Source organism: Podarcis cretensis, assembly GCF_951804945.1.
Source record: "Podarcis cretensis genome assembly, chromosome: 11".
Lineage (NCBI taxonomy): Eukaryota > Metazoa > Chordata > Lepidosauria > Squamata > Lacertidae > Podarcis > Podarcis cretensis.
This window is the reverse complement of record NC_137180.1, coordinates 55,101,204-55,127,475: the sequence shown is the minus strand read 5'-3', so window position 1 is coordinate 55,127,475 and position 26,272 is coordinate 55,101,204. Positions and strand designations below refer to the sequence as shown.

The 26,272-nt window shown below is 43.9% G+C and overlaps 2 protein-coding genes and 1 long non-coding RNA gene across 3 annotated transcripts in view; 2 read left to right on the top strand and 1 right to left on the bottom strand.

Annotated features, from left to right (window-relative positions):
* The window catches only part of ELAC1 (elaC ribonuclease Z 1), a 218,386-nt gene that overhangs the window by 156,692 nt on the left and 35,422 nt on the right, over positions 1-26,272 (top strand). The window lies entirely within an intron of this gene.
* On the bottom strand, positions 394-1,445 carry LOC307226465. Its single transcript, XR_013843452.1, has 2 exons — positions 859-1,445; positions 394-612 (listed from the first exon to the last, which is right to left on the bottom strand). It is a non-coding gene; the product is annotated as an uncharacterized lncRNA (long non-coding RNA).
* The window catches only part of ME2 (malic enzyme 2), a 39,785-nt gene continuing 21,127 nt past the window's right edge, over positions 7,615-26,272 (top strand). Inside the window, exons 1-3 of the mRNA XM_079994901.1 lie at positions 7,615-7,773; positions 20,662-20,783; positions 24,394-24,527. Of these exons, the coding sequence (XP_079851027.1) occupies positions 20,676-20,783; positions 24,394-24,527 (242 nt within the window). The 5' untranslated portion in view covers positions 7,615-7,773; positions 20,662-20,675. The remainder of the gene's footprint in view (positions 7,774-20,661; positions 20,784-24,393; positions 24,528-26,272) is intronic.

Genomic DNA, 26,272 nt, shown 5'->3' with positions numbered 1-26,272 from the left:
TACTGAGCTAGATTGACTTGGCAGCTTCCAAGGTTCCTGTGTTCCGCAAGGTTCCTCTCGTTCTAGCTTGGCCAGGTAGGCTGGTAGTACTCTCCTGATATTACAGCTAGACTTTGCTTCCTAGTTAATTGGTGACTGAGCTGAGAGTCGGAATGGGGATCTCTGGCTTGTAGTTCATGCTTGCAACCTCCACATGAGCACACCCTCTTTGTCACACTTAACGAGTGGAAAGGTAGGGCTTCTCCTGAGACATATTTTACCATCATTCCTTGGAAACAAGACCGCCGTACAGCTAAATCAGTTTGAACATCTCAACTTTAAGAACTTTAGGGCACAATTTGTTTTGGGAGATATGTCTGTGTTCTGCCTGGGGGTGGTTTTTTTTTTTGTGTGTGTGTACATGCGCGCAGGGGGTTGAGCATTGCCAGTTTGGATTCTGGGTCTTTTATAGTGCCCACAACACTTTCTAAAATTTCCAAATGTGCCCCTGGACCTCAAAAAGTTGAGGGACCCCCACCTAGGCTATCAATTTCCAGACTGTCAGTATGCATGTTTCAGAAGCAGGTGTACCACCCCAAACAAACAGGCTGCCCAGGGTGAATACAGTGGTACCTCTGGTTACATACGTAATTCGTTCCGGAGGTCCATTCTTAACCTGAAATTGTTCTTAACCTGAAGCACCACTTTAACTAATGGGGCCTCCTGCTGCCGCCGTGCCGCCAGAGCATGATTTTTGTTCTCATCCTGAAGCAAAGTTCTTAACCTGGGGTACTATTTCTGGGTTAGCAGAGTCTGTAACCTGAAGCATATGTAACCCAAGGTACCACTGTACAGCAGTAAGAGAAAGGGACTAGGTACAGTATTTAGGAGGATATTGCTGCACACAGTGGGATGCTGGCATTGAGGCCTTTATGGCATCCCTGAAGCACAGAACCGAGTCTATCAGGCTTGCCCTAGTGTTTCTTAGGAGGCATGGCTGTTGGGAACCCCAGTTCAAGACCCCCTCCCCGAGCGCCTTACAAGCATAGTGAATTTATTATGCCGTTGCCTTAAAGCCCACCAGGAAGAGTTAATGCCAAAGTCAGATTTCAAAAGCGAAGCAAGAAATTCTGAAAGTTGAATCTGAATTCTGAGGTGCCGTCAAATGCTGGAACTTCTGTGGAATTTAGTTTCGCATATACCCTTAAACCAGGTGCTCAAAATAAGTAGTGAAGCTGAGGGCTTAAATGTTAAGTGATGGTCTTTTGTGCACAGACTCTCCCGCAGAAAAAAACAACAACCCCCAAACAAAACCCCACCCTGAAAAAGAATGCTAAGAAATCTGGGTGGTCTTCAATTAAATAATTGCTCAAGCAGAATTCCTTGCACTTGTGCAATGGGATCCCCACACCCAAAATCTTCCCCTAAATATGTTCTGGGATTTGCCCTAACCCCCGGGAGCAGATATGGGGGGGGGGTGTAGGGTGCAGGCAGGGGGAGGAAGGGGGAAGATGATTACACAAATGGAAGTTGTTGAGGCCAAGGGTTGTAGGCCTTACATCTTGAAAATGACACTCACAAGAGTTTCCTGGGATTAGCCAAGACTGAACTCCAGCTCTTCTGCCACAGTTGTTTTTACACTGAAGTGTCCTTGGAAGGAAAAGGAGTCAAGTGAAAACTCAAAGAAGCTTTGTAAATAAATAAAAATTACACACCATGGATCTGCTGTAGGCTCTATTTTCATTCACATTTCTGAGCACCTTATTAATGAATCAGTTGAGTTTGATTTGTATGTTGAAGAAATGTTATGTTATGATTTGTATGTTGAAGAAATGTTATGTAATCTGCCTGATCAATTTTTTTTTCCAAAAAAAGGAAATACTGAAAATGTGTAATTAGCATGCGCTTTTCTAAAAAAATAAGAAGAATTACCTTCTTTGCACCATTTTGTTCACTGGATTATGTAAATTTCTTCTGGGAAATTCATCCTGCTTATTATTTAACACTTGGAAAGCTGGTATATTACTTCTGCTGAGATAGTTATTTTTATTAGGGGCATTCAGAACGTGTGCAAGCTTTTGAGTTCCACAGAGATCTTTTAAAATGTGCATTTCATTTTCAGCTGACAGATCTCAATAAAAGGCATCTTCTATCTTGCTTGCCCTGTGGAACGCCCTCCCACCAGATGTCAAAGAGAAAAATAACTACCAAACTTTTAGAAGACATCTGAAGGCAGCCCTGTTTAGGGAAGCTTTTAATGTTTAATAGGTTATTGTATTTTAGTGTTTTGTTGGAAGATGCCCCGAGTGGCTGGGGAAACCCAGACAGATGGGTGGGGTATAAATAAATTATTATTATTATTATTATTATTATTATTATTATTATTATTACAAATCAAAAGCTGATGAACATTTGAAGCATCATAACCATAAGGGAAAGCACTAGATATTTTATGTATTTATGTGTTTATTTATTCGGAGAAGCTGCCCCGCTGTTCCATTGAAAGAAATGCTGATAGCAAACTAGAGCTTTAATATTGATTCTCTCTCTAGACGTATCTTCACTTGAAAGTCTCTACCACTGAAATCAGTGGGACTTAAAAGCAATTAACTGTGGCCAAACCATATCCATTGTGGTGGTCACTAGTGTAACGCTTAAAAGGCAGAAGTTTCAAAAGCAGTTTTTAAAATGCTTCCTTTTGATGGAAACTGCAGCAGGGGAATGTTCTTGTGCCTGGGTCCTGCTTGCAAGTTTCCAACAAATACCGTATTTTTTGCTCTATAAGACTCACTTTTTCCCTCCTAAAAAGTAAGGGGAAATGTGTGTGCATCTTATGGAGCGAATGCAAGCTGCGCAGCTATCCCAGAAGCCAGAACAAGCAAGAGGGATTGCTGCTTTCACTGCACAGCGATCCCTCTTGCTGTTCTGGCTTCTGAGATTCAGAATATTTTTTTTCTTGTTTTCCTCCTCCAAAAACTAGGTGTGTCTTGTGGTCTGGTGCGTCTTATAGAGCGAAAAATACGGTATCTGGTTGGCCACTGTGAGAATAGGATGATGAACTAGTTGGGCCACTGGCCTGATCCACCAGGGTTTTCTTACTTTCTTAATCTCAGCAGGTGTTGGCATGAGCAACGAAATATTGTCACCAGCCCCACCCAGTGACCAGTATCTGGTATTTGCAGTTGCATCGAAAACTTTCTTACTAAGATTCGAGATCTGAGCAACTGATCTTACATTTTAAATGTTTAAAATGTTTGCGCCTGGAAAACGGATGTTTGAATATTTGGTATTATTTTACTGTCAGGTTTTAAATGTCTCTTTTGTACCCTTTCGATGGATGAAAGACAGTGCGCTCCCATCGCATGAGACTTGATGTTGCTATACACTACAACATAAATAGCTACAACAACAAGTCACAAGTACGGTAATTATTTATATGCATTTCCTTTTAAACATACAGTCTGAATGTCATCATACATCTTGAAATTTATCACCGTGGATTTGAATGTTAATAAAATAATTCTGTTTCTTTGAAATGGCCATTGTGAAGAGGAAGCCATTGAAAAATCAGGAAAACCCTCACACAACTCTGTTTCTTAGTACTTTATCATTTTCTCTGGATCTCCACTGGTACACAATCAGTTCACACTGTTTCAAATTCCAGTATTATCAAACCACTTTTAAAAAGAACAGAGCGCTCTTAAACTTACCACATGATTGTTTTCAGCCAGCCATGAGCCAAGACTTTCTCATGTATGTAACCAACAACAATAAAGGAAATTTAACAATGCTTTCCGTTTGGAGATGTATATCTTTGGTATGAAGCAAGGCTTTCAAATGGTTTTCCAGAGAAACCTGCACTTCTTTGTAAGCTTATTGGGATACCTCAGTTAGAAGATCAGAAATGGCAGGTAGGTATGCTTTTCTTAAAGACAACTTTGTCTATAACTACTGATGTTCCCCAATAAAATGCAGTGCATGGTCTGAAGACACATGTGTGTGTGTGTGTGTGTGTGTGTGTGTATGCAAATGTGCGTGGCAGGGGTGTCAAACTGGGTTTTTGACCTGGGTAAAATAAAACCTAGTTTCACCTCTGCTTGCAGCGGTTCTCACCCTGTGGGTCCCCAGATGTTGTTGGACTACAACTCCCATCATCCCTGAGGTCTGGCCTTGCTAGCTAGGGATGATGGGAGTTGTAGTCCAACAACATCTGGGGACCCACAGGGTGAGAACCACTGGCCGGTACCTTGGCAGATGAACTGACATAGAAAAAAGTGGTACTGGTATCTGAAGGAAAAGCACAACTGGGGGTAAATATTTGTAGACTGGCACTCCAAATGAGAAACGTATTAAGGTTACATTTGGAGGGGGGATATTGTGCTCAAAATCCCTTAAGTGCTGCTCTTAGAAAGCATAGTTCCATCCATTTTCTGTATTCATTGTTTCTGACTAGAATCAGGAATACTGTATGTATGTATGTATGTATGTATGTATGTATGTATCAATCAATCAAGAGTTTAAGCTGCAATTCTAAACTCCTGGCTGGCAGTGGTGGGGCTTGAAGGAACGGCATAGCCAGCTCCGCATCCATAGTTCCAGCGATTGTGCAGGTTTTGGTGGAAGGTGTGAGCAAAGGCAGGGGGGGGGGCCCATTGCAAGGTGTTGCAAGCTGGGTGGGCTTCAAGGGGCAGCATAGAAAGTCCGGCTCAACGAGGAGTTCTGTGGAAGTTGGATTCAAACAAAGATATCATTTACTCTTTACTATCCTATCTGTCTTAACTGGCACAATGGAATGAGACAAGTGTATTCGTGGTGAAACTGCATTTGGTTACAATTCTCAGCTCTGCCATGAACTCTCTGGATGTGAACACATGGTAAAATAAAAACAAAAAGAAATGGAGCCAGTTGAATAAAAATCACAGTGCCAGTGAAGTAGTATATTTCACTAAGACTAGCCACTGTTCAAAATGCAATATGCAAGCTTTTGAATAACACAGGGCCCTTCCTTGTGTTTAATGTGCAGGAAAACAACACATATTTCCATAGAACACAACACAGAAATATTTGAAACTATACCATTAAACAGAAACTGATGAGTGCCCTCTTCTGGTTATCTGCTGTAGGCTACTATTCCAAACCATCATTTGGTTTGTGTGCACTCCCTGGTTATTTCTGAAGTCAGAGCCCAGATTTCAGGCATGACCTGTAATATTCACTACCATCAAATGAGATTCCATTCTGTGCTGAAGGCTATAAAGTGGAAGTCTTTAACCTGTGGTGCGTGCATCTTGATGTGTGCCTTCCATGTGCCCAGATGCACAGTGAGAAGCTCAGCCTATGGATTTCACACTAACTCCTATATGGAAATGCTTCCTTCCCATCCGAATAAGCCCCAGGAGGTGGGGCTGCTTGTGTAGCTTTCTGGCAGTTCTCCGCACACCTCCGCAATCTGCAATCCATGTTTCCCAAAGGGGTTGTGGTTAAAAGCAGCTTGGTTTTGCAAGAGGAGTGGGGTTTGAAAACAGCAAGCAGGGTCGACGCTACCATCGGAGTGAAGCGGCTGCTTCACATCACTGCTGATAAGAGAGCTTTTGTGAAACTGATGCCCTCTAGTTGCTACACCAGTGCCTGGAGATGGACAGTCGGGCAGTGGCGTAGCGTGGGTTGTCAGCACCCGGGGCAAGGCAAGTAATTTGCGCCCCCTAACCCGAGTGAGCCAGGTAGGGGCAGAGAGCTGCAAGTGCGAGTGCGCCCCCCCCAGATGTTGCGCCCGGTGCGGCCGGCCCTCCCTGCATCCCCCACGCTACACCACTGCAGTCAGGCCATGTAGCCATAGCAGAGACCAGAGGAGGAACGACTGCTGGGTGCAGAGAGAAGAAAGCCCATGGTGTATCTGCAGCAGCACAACTGGACACCAGATGCAATACAATATGTCCCTCCAGTATCTGTCTCTATACCCACAGCAGGTGCTGCAACCTTTCAACGATTTGATGTCATCCGCCAGAGGTGCACTCCTCCATTGTCTCCCAAGACAGTCAGCCCTGTCCCTCACAGAACTTAAATTTCACTGTGACGCGGGATTGATAGTTAAGCCACTCTGGAAATTGTATCTGTAGAGGAAATAAGGGCCTCCTAGCAATTCTCAGCACCCTTAGCAAACTGCAGCAGCTCCCAATATCCTTTGGGGAAGCCATGACTGTTCATAGTGCTTTAAAAGTGTTATCATAGTGCTTTAAATGGTGTGAATATGGCCACAGTCATGCATCTCTAGGTGCCCTCAGTCAATCCCAAGCTATCTCTCTCTGCTGCTGCCTCTTACGCAACTATTGTTTTGTCATACCCTTTACACCTACCTCCTCTCTATTCACCTGGAGAGGTGTCCCTATTTACCAAGCTCTGGTGCGTACAAACATGTAAGGCTGGAAGGATAAACCTCCTATTGGTTTGGACATTTGGCAGCTTACATTAATAAATGTGTCTTATGTGTGTGGGGGAAGAGGTGTTATTGTTTTGTTTTTCATTATGTTATGTATCTTTGTGTTTCTACATTGTAAACTGTCCTGTATTTCTCGGATGAAGGGTGGTGCATAAATGTAATCAAATAAAACTACCTATCTCACAGAGTTGTTGTGAGAATCAAATGAGGAGGAGGAGGAGAAGTGTAAACATATTGAGCTCCTTGGAGAAAAAGGTTTGATATAAATGTAAACAATCAGTGCTAAAGGTAAAGGTAAAGGAACCCCTGACCATTAGGTCCAGTTGTGACCGACTCCGGGGCTGCAGCGCTCATCTCGCTTTATTAGCTGAGGGAGCCGGGTCATGTGGCCAGCATGACTAAGCCGCTTCTGGTGAACCAGAGCAGTTTACCTTCCCGCCGGAGCGGTACCTATTTATCTACTTGCACTTTGACATGCTTTCGAACTGCTAGGTTGGCAGGAGCAGGGACCGAGCAACGGGAGCTCACTCCGTCACGGGGATTCGAACCGCCAACCTTCTGATCAGAAAGTCCTAGGCTCTGTGGTTTAACCCACAGTGCCACCCGCATCCCAATCAGTGCTATTTTTCTGGAAAAAGAGGTGCCGGAACTCAAAATGAAAGCCTCCCTTGTTCTCTTATAATGGCAATGGTGTCCACCTGAGAGGTGCCGGAACTGAGTTCTGGTGAGTTCCAGCTGAAAAAAAAGCCCTATCAACAAAATATGTATTTGCTTGGCTACAGGTGGCTTGAAACACGTGGAGGAATTTCAGATGACCGCCAAACGCTCGTGCGAACTCTCCCATAGACTTTCCCTTTAAATCAGCGCCGGCTGGCCAAGCCGCACCCTCCAGCCTCGCGCCGCTTTCATTGCCTCCCAAGTCCGCCATCATCTCCCCAGCCAGATGTTTTCCTCTGCATCCCGGCGCGGTGGTCCTTCTGAAGATGCTTTAGCCTTACGAGAGCGCTCTGATTGGCTGCTCCGGCCAGTTTATCAGCATAATTCAAATACGCCCCCCCCCCCTTTCCGCCTTCCGTGGTTCCACAGCGAGAGCGGCGGGACCGAGCTGCGGAAGCACCATTGGCTGGCGGCCGCTCCCGGCTTTCTACTCGCCTACGCCTTTCATTGGTCGGGCTGCGATGTCGCTCAGCGAGGGAAGACCCGCCCCCCAGGGTGTCGCTCCCTGACTCCGGCTTGCGTGCTTCATTCACTCCCGGGGCCTGCAGGAGGATCGTGGGCTTGGCAGAGGGCTTAGATGGTGGAATAGCATCACATAGCGCTGCGACGAAGAGCAGAAGGTGTCGGCAGCCACTTGCCTGGTAAACTATTTCGCACTTTTTATTAAAATCCACTACCTGCGTTTCTTATGATTGCCCTTTGTAGTTATATTCATTTTATTTTCTTCCTGGTTGCTTTTCAGTTCAGTCCCTTTCCCTCCCGGAACCTGTCTTTTAGACTCTTAATGTACCTTTACATATATACATATACTCTTCATGTATGTGTGTGTGTGTTTGCTGTGGGCAAATTCATAATTAAACTGCAGCTCAAGCTGGTATTACTATTATTACTATTACTATTATTAATAATTAATAATAATAATTCATCATAGCTGCTGGATGGGCCACTGGCATTTTGAAACTTGCTTGGTAAATAGTGCATCTCCTCAGGTCCTCTGTTGAGTGATTTAGGATGCTGGTAGGATTGTGTGTCTTTAGGTAGACAGTTAAGCATCCATGCTGTGGGGTGGTGATCTCCTCAAAATAATTTGTCTTTAGAAATTAGATCAAACAGATTTTTCGCTTGGGCAGGACGAGCCCCCCTCCTGCTCAGATCCATATCCGATTTATTTTTCGCAGTCCTCCATTTTTCGCAGTCCTCCGTTTGCAAATCATTACTTCCAACAGTGGGGAAGTCTTGCATTCCTGCAGGCTGCTTACTGGTACATGGCAAAGTTCCTTGGGACAGTGCAATCTGCTTGGGACAGTGTCTGTGGTTTTATTTTGAAGGAAACAAGCTGTCTGAAATCAAGTGTGTGTGTGTGTGTGTTATAAAAGCAAGTGAGAGCATATTTGCAAAAAAACTTCACTTTAGTGAAGACTTGTCAATAAAGAGGCAGGGCTGTGTGGTGAAGGAAACTTATCCTGAAGGGTAGCTAAACCTTCAAGCTAAAATCTGATGGTAGTTGAGCTTTAAAACTAGTCATCCTTATTGCTGCACGTCCAGCCCTTAGAGCAAAGCCATTTTGTGTGTCAGCTCTTGCCCTGAAGTGAACCTCTCTCTTCTCAACTGTAAAACTCAGGAAGTGAAGATTTCAGACTCGGAAGCAAACATTTTCACTCAGCTAATCTGGGTTTGATCGCAGATTTCTTTCGCAGTGACTTTGACATATGTAGAGCCAAAACGTCACTTAGAGCTTGCAGCAGTGAAGGGAGAAAGAAAAATCCCATTCTAATGGGCCATAGAAAGGGGACCAGAATAGAAATAATGAAATGTTCCTTGTAAGTTTATCACGTAAACTGCAGAAATAGCAACAACTAATTGATGGTTAATTCTTGACTCTTTTTCCTGATCCTTTCTTTGCTTGTGGTTCACTGGAATATTATTTTCCATTCCACCTTCAATTGCTACAAATAAAGACCACTTGTGCTGTAAGCACAGCCAGAGTGACTTTTGCTTTCTGTTGTATGAAACCATTTCCTTAGTTTGGAGGGACATACGCAGAACACAGGAATGTCTCTCCTTAGCAGGTGGACTGGTGGCTGTGGTATTTTCTATAGTGTTCAATCTGTTCCTTGTAATATGCTCAGTGGCTCACTTGCTAGAGCCACCTGCCATGTGCACATCTTTGCATGTAGAGTACCGTACTTTGGCTTCTGCCACCTGCTTATGTATTCCAGAGCACTGTAAATGTCCTGTGAGATACTGCTGCAAGGAAAATTCTGCATTGTAGTATTGGGCTTGGACCTGCCAATCTTACTGCATTTTATGTGGTGGAAGGGGTGTAACAAACATACCCACAGTGACAAGGGCCTTTCCTTCAGTTTCTTTCATAAGTCCCTGAAAATTAGCACAATGGGGGAAGAATAGCCATGAGGACTTAGTTGTGTGTTGTCTGTCCTCATCCTTTTCTGTCCTGTGTTATAAAATGCAAAAGGTTCTTTTGCAGGCCAAATTAAGCAGCTTTTTAGCAGCAGGGGTATGAGGGGAGAGGTTGAAAACCCCACCCACTTCACACACTGGTCTTCCACTTTCCTTTGCAGGTTAATGTTTATTTATTTAATATATGCATAACCTGCCTTTCAGGGTCAAAATCAATAGCTGAACTGCAGCAGGCCTATTAAGAGCCTTAATCACAAGAAAGCAGCAGTGAATCGATAGGTTTTTATGGCCTTGTGTATCACGACAAAAGCAGAGTTCCACACAGCTGGAAAATGGTTCCATGTCCCCAATTTGTAAAACAAAGCACACAAAAATGCAAGGACAAACTATGTTTGATATGCGGTCTTTAAATTCCCCTTGTTGTTGGAAATGGAGTGTGGCTTGTCATGGGATGAGGTAGGTTCTCCTTTTTTAGCATTATGAAATTCTAAGATCTACCATTAGCAGGAAATAAAGTAGAGAGACAATGTTAGAGAGTCCCTTCTTAGACATTTGCATCACATACTTATGTAGTCCTTCATCCCTGAAAGGTGTAAACCTAAAACTCGCTTCTAGTTTGAACAAGCTGGCTATAGATGTGTTTTGCTTGCCACAGAAGTGCCACTTTGAAGTTTATTTTCTGTGTCTCTGTGATGCTCTCCATTTCATACACAGGCAAAGGAATTAAATACTGTATGCCTTCTTTTACTGTTTACACTATTAGGAGGCTTTAACTACAGGTCTAGAAACAAACTATTAAAAACGGGCATTAACGTGTTTCCAATTTTGCTGCTCTGTCTATAAAGTCAAGAAGTCCAAAGTAGAATATTTAGGACCACCTGAAAATATGTGGTTGCTCACTTCACTCCAGTATATTATATATTTTTGATGTAGTCATCATCTTGAGCAAGATAATTGCATTAATATGTCTGTCACATCTAACGGAAATGTCTTCACTTTTTTGCTGCGGGACAAAAATGTGAAGAATTAACTGATTCTGAAATCTAATATGCAGAGGCAGTGTCTCTGTTTGTTTGAAGCGGAGGCATAATGCATCGATCAATTTGTACCTGGAACTTGCCCAGCTTAATGAATTATAGCCTGTTTTATGTCTGCTAAAGCGGTGAGCCAATCTAGCATGAGCTGTTCTGTCTCAAGCTTATAAAAAGGTCTGGCTATTTCCACAAAAAGAGCGGACGCTTAGTACTGTGATTCATCTTGCTCGTTCTAAGGAACATAAAGTCCTTCTTTTTAATGGTCCTCATGCCTTTGGATGAGGTCTAATCCTGTACAAGGTCTCTGCTCTTTCTTACTTTGGATTGCAGATGTGGTCTTTTTAAAAAAGAAAATAATCCTCCCCATAGAAAGCTAGCATGTCTCCTAGTTTTCAGAATGCAGGGAGTTCAGTATGCTCAAGGAAATGGGTCCCCTTCTCCTGACATGCTAGGTTTCTAAATGCAAGGAAGGATTTGCATGGAGGAGTGTTCCGTTTTGTGAGGCTCCACACGGAGCTTGAAGTGGTTTGGCCAATAACATGGACTTACCTTTCCCCTCTCCTTCCAAATGGTGCCTCGTTACCTGAAGCACTTTCCCCCTAATAGTTCCGGTGAAAATAAAAACAGACACCTCTGCTTTATCCATGAGCAGGATGGGCATAATAATAATAATAATAATAATAATAATAATAATAATAATAATAATAGTAATTTATTATTTATACCCCACTCATCTGTCTGGGTTTCCCCAGCCACTCTGGGCGGCTTCCAACACAATATTAAAATACAGTAATGCATCAAACATTAAAAGCTTCCCTAAACAGGGCTGCCTTCAGATGTCTTCTAAAAGTCTGGTAGTTGTTATCTTTGACATTTGGCGGGAGGGTGTTCCACAGGGTGGGTGCCACTACCGAGAAGGCCCTCTGCCTGGTTCCCTGTAACTTGGCTTCTTGCAGCGAGGGAACCGCCCAGAAGGCCCTCAGAGCTGGACCTCAGTGTTCAGGCAGAATGATAGGGGTGGAGATGCTCCTTCAAGTATACAGAGCTGAGGCCATTTAGGGCTTTAAAGGTCAGCACCAACACTTTGAATTGTGCTTGGAAATGTACTGGGAGCCAATGTAGTCTTTCAAGACCTGTGTTATGTGGTCTCGGCAGCATGTGACTCAGTGGAGGTGAATGGGCCTAAGTCTAGGCGATGCCCTATTGCTTTTCTTATTTTCTTCCGCTGAGGCCCAGTGGAATGCTCCCTCTCGGCATAGACCTCTCTGCTTATTCTATTCCTATGTTTAGATGGTGTGCATTCTTCTCCCCATTTTATCCTCCTAACAGCAACCCTGTGAGGTAGGCTAGGCTGAGAGTCAGGGACCGTCCCAAGTTCACCCAGTGAACTTCATGACTGAGTGGGGATTCGAACCTTGGTCTCCCAGGTCCTAGCCCAGCGCTCGAACTTCTCTCCCCATTGCATACCCGCTTCCTAGCCCGTGCGTTTTGCTGGCCTGACTTTGCACCCTCCTGGAGTGTTTTTGCCTGGCTGGAATTTGCCTCTCGCTTCTCTTGATGGAGGGTATGTGTCAATGTGTATGGGAACTAGCCCAGCTCAGAAAAATAAAATTTACATCTTTGAGCCATCCACTTTCCCCCATGTTTTGTGTAAACATTGCTTTGACTGCTTTTGAATAACTTTTTTTAGAATTCAGAAGAAATGTACATTCTTTTTTTAATAATTTTTATTAATTTTCCAATAAAAAACGTCCAATCAACATATTCAATCGTAATCCAGTTAAAACAAAAAACTAAAATAAAAAACACCAAATTAGAATCCAAATTGTAATTATTAATTTTTCAGGGCTCCTCATAGTCTGGACCTCGGAAGCATATCTCCAAATTTCAGTCCTGCCTCTCCTCATTGTTTTCATATTTTCCACATCCCGATTTTAACGCTTTAAAGTTCTCTGTCTCTGTCTCTACGATTCTCAATCGTGTCAGGAATCATATATCCTTTCGTCTGTCGAATACAGTTTTATCTGTGTCTGTATATTTTTCCAACTGTCTATTTGCCGGCGCAGCTTCCCCTGGCTCCATTCCAGTCCGGGCTGTTGTCCAAGTCTGTTATCTGAAGTTTCATGACGCAGCAACTCCCAAGTTGTTAATCCTTCCAATCCGGGCTGTTATCCAAACCTTCCTTTTGAGATTTAATGACACAGTACCTTCCACATTGTTGAGTTGTTATTATAAATTGTTGGGCAAACTGTTTGCAATATTGCAGTGTAAATAAACTGTATTCCACAGATATAAGTCAGTTGACGATCGATCGTCAGAAATGTACTCTCTCGTGCCCCCACCTTCATTTTCTTTTTTGAAAAAAATGTTAATGATAACTACCCCTGAGTGTTAGGGGCTGGCTGGAGACGAATAATGTAAATGCATCAGCTGGCTCTAATATTTATTTATTTCATGGAATTTATACACTTCTTGATAGTAAAAAAAACAACAATAAACCTGTCAGTGGTTTACAGATAATATAAAACAATGATTTTATCAACAAGAAATATTATTGCAAAAATAGAATATATTTAGCTATGCCCTCCCTTCCCCCTGACAGGGACTCAAGGCGGCTTGCAGATAAAATAAGAACAGAACAAGAATTAACAACAGTAATTTGGAAAAGCTCAAACTAACAATAAACCAAAAACAGATTGAAACTCAACATCAGTGTACACTGGGTCCCACTGATGGGAAACATTTGCTCCCTAGATAAGCGCCTTTGTACAGTGCTAACGATTAGTTTGAACTGGCCGGCTGCCATTCTGATAAGAGGTTTCCCCTCAGAAATTGTCCGTGACTCAGAGAAATGCCATCTTCCAGATACCAAAAATTATTGGCTTTGTGAAATCGAGATGGGTAATACAATTAGGAGGGGGAAGGCCATTGGTGCCTCTGGTCTGATTGAACGGAAATCACATCTCTCCAGGAAAAAAATGAGTGTCAGAACTTTTCTACATAAAATCAGGCAGGGAGCTGTAGGATGGTGACCTCTGACTTAGCGAACCTGGAGTTGTATTCAACCAAGCCCTGCTCAGAGTAATCCCATTGAAATTAATGCACCTACTTTGTGATCTATGGGTTTACTCTGGGTAGGACTAGCATCCCAGGGTGCAGGTCCCAGTTAGCCATCAAGGTTGATTACTGGGCGACCTTGGGCCAGCCAATGTATCTGAGCTACCCGACCTCACAGGATTGTTGTGAAGATAAAATGGGAAGGAGGAGAATCATATCTCTCACCAGTTCCACAGGGTGGGTGCCACTACCGAGAAGGCCCTCTGCCTGGTTCCCTGTAACCTCACTTCTCGCAGCGAGGGAACCGCCAGAAGGCCCTCGGTGCTGGACCTCAGTGTCCGGGCAGAACGATGGGAGTGGAGACACTCCTTCAGGTATACTGGGCCGAGGCCGTTTAGGGCTTTAAAGGTCAGCACCAACACTTTGAATTTTGCTCCGAAATGCACTGGGACCTAATGAAGCTCTTTCAGGACCAGTCTCAGCAGCCACTCCCAGTCACCAGTCAAGCTGCTGCATATGATATGATATGATATGATATGATATGATATGATATGATATATGATATGATACAGTACGATATGATAGCCATCTTCAAATATCTCAAGGGCTGTCCTATGGAAGATGGAGCAAGCTTGTTTACTCCAGCTCTGGATGGTAGAATTCGAACCAATGGCTTCAAGTTACAAGAAAGGAGATTTGGACTAAACAGCAGGAACAACTTTCTGACACCTCAGGAGGTGCTGGGCTCCCCTTCGTTGGAGGTTTTCCAGCAGAGGTTCAATGGCCATCTGTCATGGATGCTTTAGCTGATATTCCTGCCTTGCAGGGGGCTGGACTAGATGGACTCTTGGAGTCTTTTCCAACTCTATGATTCCCCCTGTCCCAGCACCATGGCTCCCTTCTGCATCCTTGGTTTGCCACAATTGCATTTACTCCTCGTCCCCCAAAAACAAAACCATTGAAGGGGATTCAACCGCAGCTGTATCCCTTTTCAAATCATCGCTTCCCCCTGCATCCGTGGCTTGCCAAGTCCACATCTTTCTGATTTCCTCCTCGTCTGAACCGCTGTGGCTTTTCAACTTACCTCCTACTCACCTGTTTGCTGAGGATTCCTCCCCCAGGAAAGCTGCGCCAGTGCTTTGTGTGGAGTAAGTGACCAGATTAGTGATAGTTAAGTGGTCGCCCCCACTTCTGCTTGTCCCACTGCTCTCCCCCCCCCCCGGGAAAACCCGCTGTTCACCGCTGAATCAGAATAAACATGTTATGTACTGAGTTGAATAGGATCCAAAATGCAGCAGTCTGGTTGGTCCTAGAACAATAGGATTCAGAATGCAGCAGTCTGATTGGTCCGCAGGAGCCACCCAATCCAGGTCCAGGTGGAAGTGACTCCGCAACCTCATTGGCCTACAGGAGAATCCCGGAATTAGCCAATCACGTGGGACCCATTGTGTAAATAATGTATATAAAGCAGACATTTTGGGGGAACTTCCATTCCTCACTACTATGAGCTGAATGAAGAGCATGAAATCCACACTCGACTCCGAGTATATTTCAAAACATTAATTGGATTGCAGCTTGTTCCATTTCAGCAGTAAATAGTAGGTTTTGTAAGAGAAAACTGTGTGACAGATAAAAAACTACTTGGACTCGTGTAGACAGCACAGGACAAGTGGGGAAAATAATCTCTTGGGCATTGTGGATGAGCTCTAAGCCTGAAACCAGTGCAAGACTTACTTGTTTTGCCAAGCTAGTATTTGGCACACTTGACTCAACCTTGCATGCTCATATTCACACGCTCACCTGGGGCGATTAGCAGTAGCCCCTATGTGAGCAGGGGCATGGCAAGTGCCCTGCCCCATTTCCCCCACCCTACCTCATTCTCCCAACTCCTGCTTGCCCCCATGGTTTAAAGCACCGGGGCAACTTTTCTTACCCATGGCAAAAAGAAATTTAAAAAAGCAAACAAACCTAATGTGTGTGTTCTCCTTGTGTTGAAAAACTAAATTAAGAAATTAATTTGAAGGACAAGTAGAAAGTCCGAATTCATTATGGTTTAATCGGCATTTATTTTAAATTATGAGTTCAAGGACAGAGTTCGGGAGAGAATAAGTAATGGCTAATTAGATTGTACCGGGGCCAGATGACACTTGTATCATATTTCATTTGTTCCTCCTCCTGCAACGGGAGAGCAATCCGGTTCCACAGGTTGCTCATTAACTGGAGACAGGTAAATTAATTTGTTGGGAGGAGTACCTTCTGTTGGCTTTATATCATGGCTAAATATATTTGAAGGTGCTTAGCCTCCTCTAATGGATGCCTGTCAGTAATGCAGAGCAGAACGTAGTGCTAATTGCTGTCAAATTGGGATCTAAGGACCAGCGTTACCTGAGGTGCAACCCCCGTAGCAATTGACAAATTTGTCCAGAGTTGCCTTTCAGACTGTGTCCAGGGAAATTACCTTTCAGGGGGGTTTATTGGAGAACTCCGACTGATTCACAGCTTCTTCACTGAGGCATTGCAGAGCATAACTTCAAAGCATTAGTTAATTGTTGTTGTTTAGTCGTTTAGTCGTGTCCGACTCTTCGTGACCCCATGGACCAGAGAACGCCAGGCACTCCTGTCCTCCACTGCCCCCCGCAGCTTGGTCAGACTCATGCTGGTAATCTCGAAAACACTATCCAACCATCTCGTCCTCTGTCGCCCCCTTCTCCTTGTGCCCTCCATCTTTCCCAACATCAGGGTCTTCTCCAGGGAGTCTTCTCTTCTCATGAGGTGGCCAAAGTACTGGAGCCTCAGCTTCACAATCTGTCCTTCCAGTGAGCACTCAGGGCTGATTTCCTTCAGAATGGAGAGGTTTGATCTTCTTGCAGTCCATGGGACTCTCAAGAGTCTCCTCCAGCACCATAATTCAAAAGCATCAATTCTTCGGCGATCAGCCTTCTTTATGGTCCAGCTAGTCGTTAATTAGTTCCATTAAAAGTTCCATTAGTTCCATTAGTTAATTAGTTCCATTAAAAGCCGAGTGGCAAATAAGCTCCAAAATCTTCTTGTTGGTTGACAGGTTCTAAAAACCTTCAACCTAGCTCAAGTTCTCCTGTTTGAATTGTCTATGTACTAATGGCATCTCTTCAATAAATTGGATTTGATACAGATTTCTGCCATAGATCTTTCTTGACCGATTAATTCCAGCAGGCCAGCTGGGTTTTGTCCCCAGTCACCTAAGCGCTCTTCAGAAAGCAGCTTGTGTTTCTGTTAGCAACGAAGTTTCCGTTGCTTCTGTTGCCAAGCCGTAAATGAATAAACTTGGCCACAGGTCCCTCTGAACTAGCGTGAGTCAGAAGAAAACTTCTTATTCATATTCTTTCTACTTTGATTTGTTTTTAAAGGGCCTACGCAGCAAAGGTTTGCAGATGTGCACCAAATTCGTGATTTAGAAAACAAAGTCGCTTCTCTCTCCCATAATACCTGCATCTTAAAGTGGGCAGCTAAGAGAGATGGAACTCAAGGCAGACTAAAAATAAAAAGGCACAATCGGTTCCCGCGTTGCTGTCAGAACTTTCCAAAGGACATTTGGAGGTTTTTACATTCCTGGCAATGGATTTATTGTTTTTAAAGAGCAATTTATGGCAGTAGCCTCACCTTGTATAATAGGGTCCTGAATCTTGATTTCAAAGCCGTACTTAATATAGAGAGATAATTTATTATGGTCAAAGACCAGCTCGCATAACACAATAAAAACAGCGTTCATAAAGATAAAATATACAAAACAAATTAAAAAAAATTCCTTCCAGTAGCACCTTAAAGACCAACTAAGTTAGTTCTTGGTATGAGCTTTCGTGTGCATGCACACTTCTTCAGATACACTTCTTCTTCACTTCTTCAGGTATCTGAAGAAGTGTGCATGCACACGAAAGCTCATACCAAGAACTAACTTAGTTGGTCTTTCAGGGATGTGGGTGGCGCTGTGGGTAAAACCTCAGCGCCTAGGACTTGCCGATTGCATGGTCGGCAGTTCGAATCCCCGCGGCGGGGTGCGCTCCCGTCGTTTGGTCCCAGCGCCTGCCAACCTAGCAGTTCGAAAGCACCCTTAAGTGCAAGTAGATAAATAGGGACCGCTTACCAGCGGGAAGGTAAACGGCGTTCCGTGTGCTGCTCTGGTGCTGGTTCGCCAGATGCAGCTTGTCACGCTGGCCACGTGACCCGGAAGTGTCTGCGGACAGCGCTGGCTCCTGGCCTATAGAGTGAGATGAGCGCACAACCCTAGAGTCTGTCAAGACTGGCCCGTATGGGCAGGGGTACCTTTACCTTTACTTTAAGGTGCTACTGGAAGGAATTTTTTTATTTTGTTTTGACTATGGCAGACCAACACGGCTACCTATCTGTAACATAAAATATACAATTAGAGCAGATTGCAGCAATAGCTCATGTGTTAAAATTGAGATATATACATACACCCGTACAACTGAGATTTGGGCTACCATAAAAATTGACCCTGAGGCACCCCAAAGGACGACTTCAGCTTTTCCCTAATAAGCTATTTTATTCTAGAGGATGACCTGTGCCTACAAATCTGGGCGCAGAATCTGGCTACCAGCCAGGTCGTCTTGTGATTTTTGTCCAAGAGGAGAGAATTAAGTTTAGACTTTTCTGAAAGACTGGCGAGCCTCTTCAGCAAAGGGTCAATGGTTTCTCTACGAATCTCAGCATAAAAAGGACGTCTAAAAAATACATGTTCGGGACTCCCTATTTCCCCTAATGGGCAGGTGCAAAGTCTCTGTGTTTATGGGACTTTTCCATAGTAGCCTTCCAGTTCCGATGAGGGCAAGGCTGAGCTTCTAGCAAGAGTTAAAGCCTTTCTTGCATTTCTGGGTGCGAGGAAATAGAGATATGTTGCTGGAATGGCTACGTATCTCCCATTTTCTATGACAGCTGGACATATAAAGGGCCCCATTACCTTCAGTAGCTTAGGGCCTCATCAAACCTTTATAACCACTTCCCCAACTCACTAGTTTATAATTGATTAACATAACGTTGTGCCTAGAACTTTGACTGCTTCCCCTCCTAATTAATCAATAACTTGAGACATGGAGCAGTATGCTATTCAAAAGAGGCCTCCACCAGAATTTCATTTTCATTGCTGTTTAAAATATGTTGGCATCTCGCTCCTTGCCCCGCCACATTTAATATTCTATAAAATGACATAAGAAAACCAGATAAAATTATTCTGGGGCACAAATGAGACCAAAGAAACACCGCTTCGCCATCCCTGCTATGGCATATCAAAGAACCCTCCCCTCTTCCCCCTTTTGAAAAATTCAGCATTTATAGGCATGGTCTCTGTTTCAAACCATGAAATGCAGGTTGCGCCCAAGCTTGCAAAACAAATACTTAAGACTTAATAGATGCTGCTGTTGTTATAGTGCCTGGATAGCTCAGTTGGTTAGAGCGTGGTGCTGATAACGCCAAGGTTGCAGGTTCGATCCCCGTATGGGGCAGCTGCAGAGTCGTGCATTGCAGGCCGTTGGGCGAGATGATCTTCAGGGTCCCTTCCAACTTTAAGATTTTATTTATATTGTGCCATGTATAAGATGCTTTACTAAAGTCCCTACTGCAAAGGGCTGGCAATCTTAAAATATACCCGAGGAAGAATGGTAGAATGTACCCTACGTACGCCTTTCCTGGAATGGGATTGTTTCAGTTACAGGTACTTTGGTTTAGCTACAGCAGGGACGTCACACTCCCAATAGACTGCGATCTGCTCACGGTATTCAAAAAAACTGGCAGTGATCACCACCTACCTGTTGGACATGCCTGAGCTACAGTAAGAACATAGTAAGAGCTCTGCTGCATCAGGTCAGTGGCCCACCTGGTCTAACATCCTTTGGCCAACCAGACTCCTGTGGGAATATCCCTCTCCCCTTCTGCGCTTTCTATCAGCTGGCCTTTGGAAGCATAGCTGCCTCTGACCATCATGGCTCACAGCTGTGGATTAGCCGTCCAAGCCGTCCAAGTTGGTGTCGATCACTACATCTTGTGCAAATGAATTCCACAGGTTAGCTGTGCAGAGAAATGCCTTCTTTTGTCAATTCTGAATCTTCCAGCGTTCAGCTTCATTGGACGTCTCTGAGACTCTAGGGCAGCCTTTCTCAACCTGTGGGTCCCCAGATGTTGTTGAACTACAACTCCCATCACCCCTAGCTAGCAAGGCCAGAGCTCAGGGATGGTGGGAGTTGTAGTCCAACAACATCTGGGGACCCACAGGTTGAGAAAGGCTGCTCTAGGGTTATTAGAATTAAATTTGTGATTTCTGCAGCTCGGCAAGCGATGGCACACGATGGACATGGGTGGCGCTGTGGTCTAAACCACTGAGCCTCTTGGGCTTGCCAATCGGAAGGTCGGCGGTTTTAATCCCCGCGGCGGAGTGAGCTCCTTTTGCTGTGTCCCAGCTCCTGCCTGCCTAGCAGTTCGAAAGCACGCCAGTGCGAGTAGATAAGTAGGTACCGCTGTAGCAGGAAGGTAAATGGCGTTTCTGTGTGCTCTGGTTTCCATCACAGTGTCCCGTTGCGCCAGAAGCAGTTTAGTCATGCTGGCCACATGACGTTGAAAACTGTCTGTGGATAAACGCTGGCTCCCTCGGTCTGAAAATTGAGGTGAGCGCCACACCCCATAGTTGTGTTTGACTGGACTTAACTGTCTAGGGGCCCTTTACCTATACCTGTTTTTTTACTGTAGTCGTGCAGCACCCTCATATACACAGCCACAAAGTGTCAGGAGTAAAGCAAAGCACTAATGTTCCTTCCCACCCCCTTCTCTTAGCTCTTATTCATTCCTCCAAATGCTGTCCCTGCCTTGCTTGTAAACCGAGTTGTTGTTGTTTTGAAAGGCTATAGGTGTTATCTAGCCAGCATGAGAAAAGCTTAACTATCCATAAAGGGTTTGCTTGTACCTCTGTGTGTTGCCAGCGTGAAACAAGACTGCCCTCTTTGTAACGTGTAACGTAATGTTTTCTTTCTCCAGGCAAACCATACAGAATGTTCTCCAGATTAAGAATAGTTTCTGCTCCCTGCGTGTTGGCATGTCGCAGAGCACATACAAAAGAAAAAGGCAAGGTCTTGATGCTGAACCCGAGAACAAATAAGGTCGGTCGCATGGAATGTCTTTCACGTCTGTTCTTGAATTGCTATCTGTGCTGTGGATCTTACCCAGAGCTAAAAGCTTCTGCAAGAGCATGGGGGGTGGTTGTGCTGAGACTCGTAGCCTCAAAAGAAAAGACTAAGGCTGGTGCAATTCTTACCCACACTTACCTGGGAGTAAACTCCATTGAATTCAGTAGGATTGACTTCTGAGTAGGTGTGGTTCAGATTGTGTTGTAAATGAGATAGAAGCCTTACTTTAAGCAAATCCTGAATGACCACATCTAACTTTCCATATCTTTATTACCGGTAGTTTGAATGGAAGGGCGACAACGTAGAGAATCACAACAAATCCTCCTCTTGTAATATGAGTACGGTGGTACCTCGGGTTAAGTACTTAATTTGTTCCGGAGGTCCGTTCTTAACCTGAAACTGTTCTTAACCTGAAGCACAACTTTAGCTAATGGGGCCTCCTGCTGCTGCTGCGCTGCTGGAGCACAATTTCCATTCTCATCCTGAAGCAAAGTGCTTAACCTGAAGCGCTATTTCTGGGTTAGTGGAGTCTGTAACCTGAAGCGTATGTAACCCAAGGTACCACTGTATAATACTGGTGGTGGTAGTGCATTGTGCTTGTGTTGGTGCAGTGTCATGGAATACTTAGCTGATCGGGAAACACAGCAGTTTGCAGTCCTTCTTCCATAAGGGAAGGAGACGTTGTCAGTGTGACTGGGATCAAAACTTTTCACGTGGCAGGTGCAGGGCTGGTAGGGAAAGCACAGGGAACTGGTCAGCTGGAGGATAAAGGAATCTAGTGACAAGGAATGGCACAGGGAGAACTGAGACGAGAAGAAGCAGCTGTGGGAGAATGAATCTTGAGAGAAAGGGTAGAGAAGAGGAAAAGTTTGCATCAGAGAAGAGGTTCATCCCATATGGTTTAAGATTAGCACTTACCAAGAGGGAGGAAATTGGGTTATTTAAGGTAAGTAACTTTTAAAGCAGGCCTTTTCTCAACAACACTCTCCACATACTTTTGGTCTACTGCAAAGTTCCTAACTAGTGAATGGAAAGTAACAAGAAGTGGGGCGGGTGCTGGGTGCCTGCTAAATACGGGACTCATTTCCTTGAAAACTCAGTGGTTCTTGGCTAAATTTGACTTTCAGAAGAATGTCACCTGGTTGCCTTATTGCCAGCCCAGAGCTAAGAGAGGAGTAATGGGTACGGCAATAGGTTTGGGTGTCGGCTGCTCTAACTGACCTACTGTCCCCTTTCCAAAGTGTCTTACCACAAAACTTGTGGCCCTTTGGTTAGCTGGCCTCCAACCTATAGCCTGCCCTACAATGGGTCACAGCCGCAACACTACAATGGTACAAGTATATGGTGTTCGTTTAAAAGTGGATCCCCAAATGCATGTTTGATCCAAAGGTGGCTCTTGCTTGTAAAAAGGTTCCTCGAGATGTCATTGGGACTGCAGCTCCCATCATCCTTGACCATTGGTTGTGCCCGTTGAGGCCCATGGGAGTTGGAGTCCTACGACATTTGGAGGGTCACAGGGGAGGTAGGGCAGTACGGAGCTCTGACAGACTGATCTCTTCCCCCCATGCCAAAAAATGAGTTACGATTCTGTTGACAGGAAAAATAAGAAGCAATTCCGTGTGCAAAACGATAGGAGTGATGAACCCCGAGGTCACCGCTGGGTTTATTGTTCAATCCGGCAGTTTTTATTGAGGCTGAGTCATAAGAGGATTGAGAATGAAGTCGAGACAGATAGCTGTCAAAAGGCGTAGCTGGGGTTGCTGAGAGGGAATGGGCTCTGGAAAATAAAAGTGCTAAATAATGGCTGCCTGGTTCTCTTCTGCCCCCTCCCCCCCAAAAAGGACCCTTGCCCATTTCAACAATAATATTTTAATATTTATTATTTCTTAAACAGATGTTTGCTGAGCATCTGGATAAGCCCTAAGTAGGCCATATTGAAGCTCAATCTTCTGAAAAAGGAGGGCCTCTGAACACTCTTCAAATCTCTGAAGAGACTGAACAAGATGCCATCTGAGATTAGTGACCCCGACTTTCCTTCAAAAAACAATATCCTTCATTACTCTCCAAGCCTCTTCATCCTTGGCAGATTAAAATTGAGGAAACTATGGGCCCTGTTAGCTCAATAAGATGTCAGGCTCACTGAGATTCAGCTTTGCTAAAAAAAATAAAACCCAACTAGATGGTACTGAGAATTGCCAGGAATTGTTTTGGCTTGTTGAATTAGATTAGTGTTGGTATAATAATAATAATAATAATAATAATAATAATAATAATCTATTTATTATTTATACCCCGCCCATCTGGCTGGGCTTCCCCAGCCACTCTGGGCGGCTTCCAACAAAACACTAAAATACAGTAATGCATCAAACATTAAAAGCTTCCCTAAACTAGAACAGGGGTGCTTGTTTTTATTTTCCTTAGTATTCTTTTGATGAAGCAAATCTTAAGAGTAGGGCTGGGGATACTGGTTGCTAGGAAACAAGAGTGAGAGGGGCCTGTTTTGCTCATGTCCTGCTTGTGGTCTCCTGGACTAAATAAAATCCTGGACTTAGCACTAGGCAAGATCAGCCTTTCAACATCACGATGTATCACCAGCCAAACATCGCAATATTATCCCCAGCCAACACATTGCAGTGTTGAAAAGCAGAGGGAGGAACGAGCTGCATCGGCCCTGGCCCTGCAAGGTACCAGGGTGAAACCACCTCAGCTCCCTTGGCGGGTGCTAGTGCCTGGCTGTCAACCGTCCCTTATTTGGCGGGAAAGTCCCTTATCCCAGCGCGGTGTCCCGCTGCTGTCCCTTATTGATGATGTCCCTTAAATTTCCTGGGTTTCAAAGGAAGCAGCTCCTCTCCCTCCCTCCCTCCCTGCCGGCCAGGGAGGAGGGAGGCTCCAACTGTGTTGCTTGGCTGCATTGCTCACCCAATAAGGAGTCTGAGAATGACTGGGGGTGGAGCTTACATGCTTTGTGCTGATCAAATCAGCCGCGTTGCCTGGGGACTCGCCTTTGCTCAGCGCTTCCCAGCGGAGAGGTGACAGTGGTTTCCCTTGCTGTATCCCCTTTGCCGGGTTGCTGCGCTGTGGGAACCACCGCTTGAGGCTTCGTTTGGCTGCTGGCTGGGCTTTCTGCCTTTGGCTCAGAGGGGCTCAGAAGTTGAACATACCTGTGCTCTGAAAAATCCCTTATTTTGGCTGCTGATCCCTTATTTTCGAGGCTGCTGGTCCCTTATTTTCAAATCTGTAAGTTGACAGCTATGTGCTGGTGGCGAAGAGAGTTCCTCTACTGCTAGCACGCCAAATGAGAAACAAGTTGCATTGGCTCCATCGCTGGCAGATGGCCATTGAACTTCTGCTTAAAAACCTCCAAGGAAGGACATCTCTTCCTGATGTTGAGTCGGAATGTCCTTTCTTGTAACTTGAATCCATTGGTTTGAATCCTGCCTTCCAGGGCAGGAGAAAAAAAGCTTTCCCCCTCCTCCGTGTGACAGCCCTTGAGATATTTGAAGATGTCTATCATACCTCCTCTCAGTCTCCTTTTCCCCAGGCTGAGCAGTGTCTGACTTCTCTTGTTCCTCTCTGTCTCCAGGGCATGGCTTTCACGTTAAAAGAACGTCAAATGCTTGGCCTCCAGGGACTTCTACCTCCAAAGTTTGAGACGCAAGACATCCAAGCCTTACGGTTTCACAGGAACGTGGCAAAAATGACCGACCCTTTGGAAAAGTAAGTGTGTGTGGGCAGGCACTTAGTCTTGTATCATTCATTCTCGAGTTTTTATTGCTATTGCTGTTGTAGCTCGGACATGTGTCAGGGATCCATATCCACAGGGGGAAAGCCAGTTTGGCCCAAACTCAGCTTTTGAAAGTAGCTGGTTGACTCAGGCCTTAAAAAATGTCTGATAAGAGAACACTCAGCAGTGCCTAAACACATCCATCGAACGACAGACATTACATTTACAGCATGCTATAATCTCAGTGTATTTTAAAATGGGGTTTCAGAGTTTTTAGGGGGTTTTGAATGTTTTATGTAGTTTTTATGTAGTTTTATGTAGTTTTTATGTAGTTTTTCAATTTCATTGTCCTGCATGGGACAATGACAATAAAGATATTGTATACCATGAAAATGGTATATAGATGGCATCTTACCCCCCCAAAAGCTTGCTAAAATGTATAAAGGGAAAATATCAACCTGTTGGAGATGTAAAAAAGAGAAGGGGTCATACTATCATATGTGGTGGACCTGTGGCAAATACTGGAATGATATCTATAGCGAGTTTAAGAAACTATTTAAAATTACTTTCAAAACCCCCCCAGAGATTTTCCTACTTGGTATATTACCATCAGAAATTAAATAATATATAAGGTCATTGTTTATGTATGGTATAACAGCAGCTAGAACCCTTATAGCAAGGAGTTGGAAAAATGAAATGTTCCTAGAGATTACAGATTAGCTCATCTACAATTAGCAAAACTGACGGGATCAGTTAGAGGAATATCGAAACAAAAAACAACTAGAGAATGGATAATATTTAAGAATTATGTAAAACTTTATTGTACAAATAACTCCATATTAGCAGAAATTGAGTGATATTTGTAAAGAAAAAGATCAAAGGAATGTATACAAAGCAGAAAGAAATGATATTATATAATGTAAACCTGTGTAAAAAAGAATGTTATATCAAACAGTAGAATGAGAAAGATGGGAAGGATTGTGTCGATGAGTACTTTTACTATGTAAATAACTTTGTCTTTTTAAAAAATTTCTTTGTTTCTTATCTTTGTTACTTCTTTTCCCCCCTTTCTTTATAAATTTTCTATTTTATATAATTTTCTTTTTTCTACCTGTTAAGAGATAGTACATAATGTATGTATAGACATGCAATTTTTTTAATCAATAAAGAATATTAAAATAAAAATAAACATGTCCATCGAAACATCATCAAGGCTTCCATCAAAGCATCACTGACCAGGTATAGGCCGTGCTTCTTTCAACTCGTTCCCATTTTCCAAATATACCCCTTTGAAGCCTTTGTTGCTTTGCTTCTTATTAAATATATTTACTAGTAAAGCAACCTGCTTTCTTTTCTCCTTTTCTGAGATTCCCAGTGCTACTTGAACCTGGGACCTTCTGTATGAGATTTAGATTCTGTGCCATTGAGCTAGAGCCCTTGCCCCCACCCCTGATATAAATCTAAGTGTAATTACTGGCTTGAGTGTTAATGTATAGGCACTTAGGATCTGGGCAGTAACTGAAAGATAGATAAGGTGCCCATAAAGCAGTGTTCTGCCTAATAAAACAGCTCTCTTATCAAGGGAGTGCCATGTCCATTGAGCAAACGATGATTACACCGGATCACGTTCATTTCCACCGCCCTTTAAGTAGGTTTTCCCATAATCCTGATCCAGTGCGTGTTTCTTGGAAGAAACTATCACTTGGTTCACAGAGGTTGCTTTGCATTCAGCGAATGC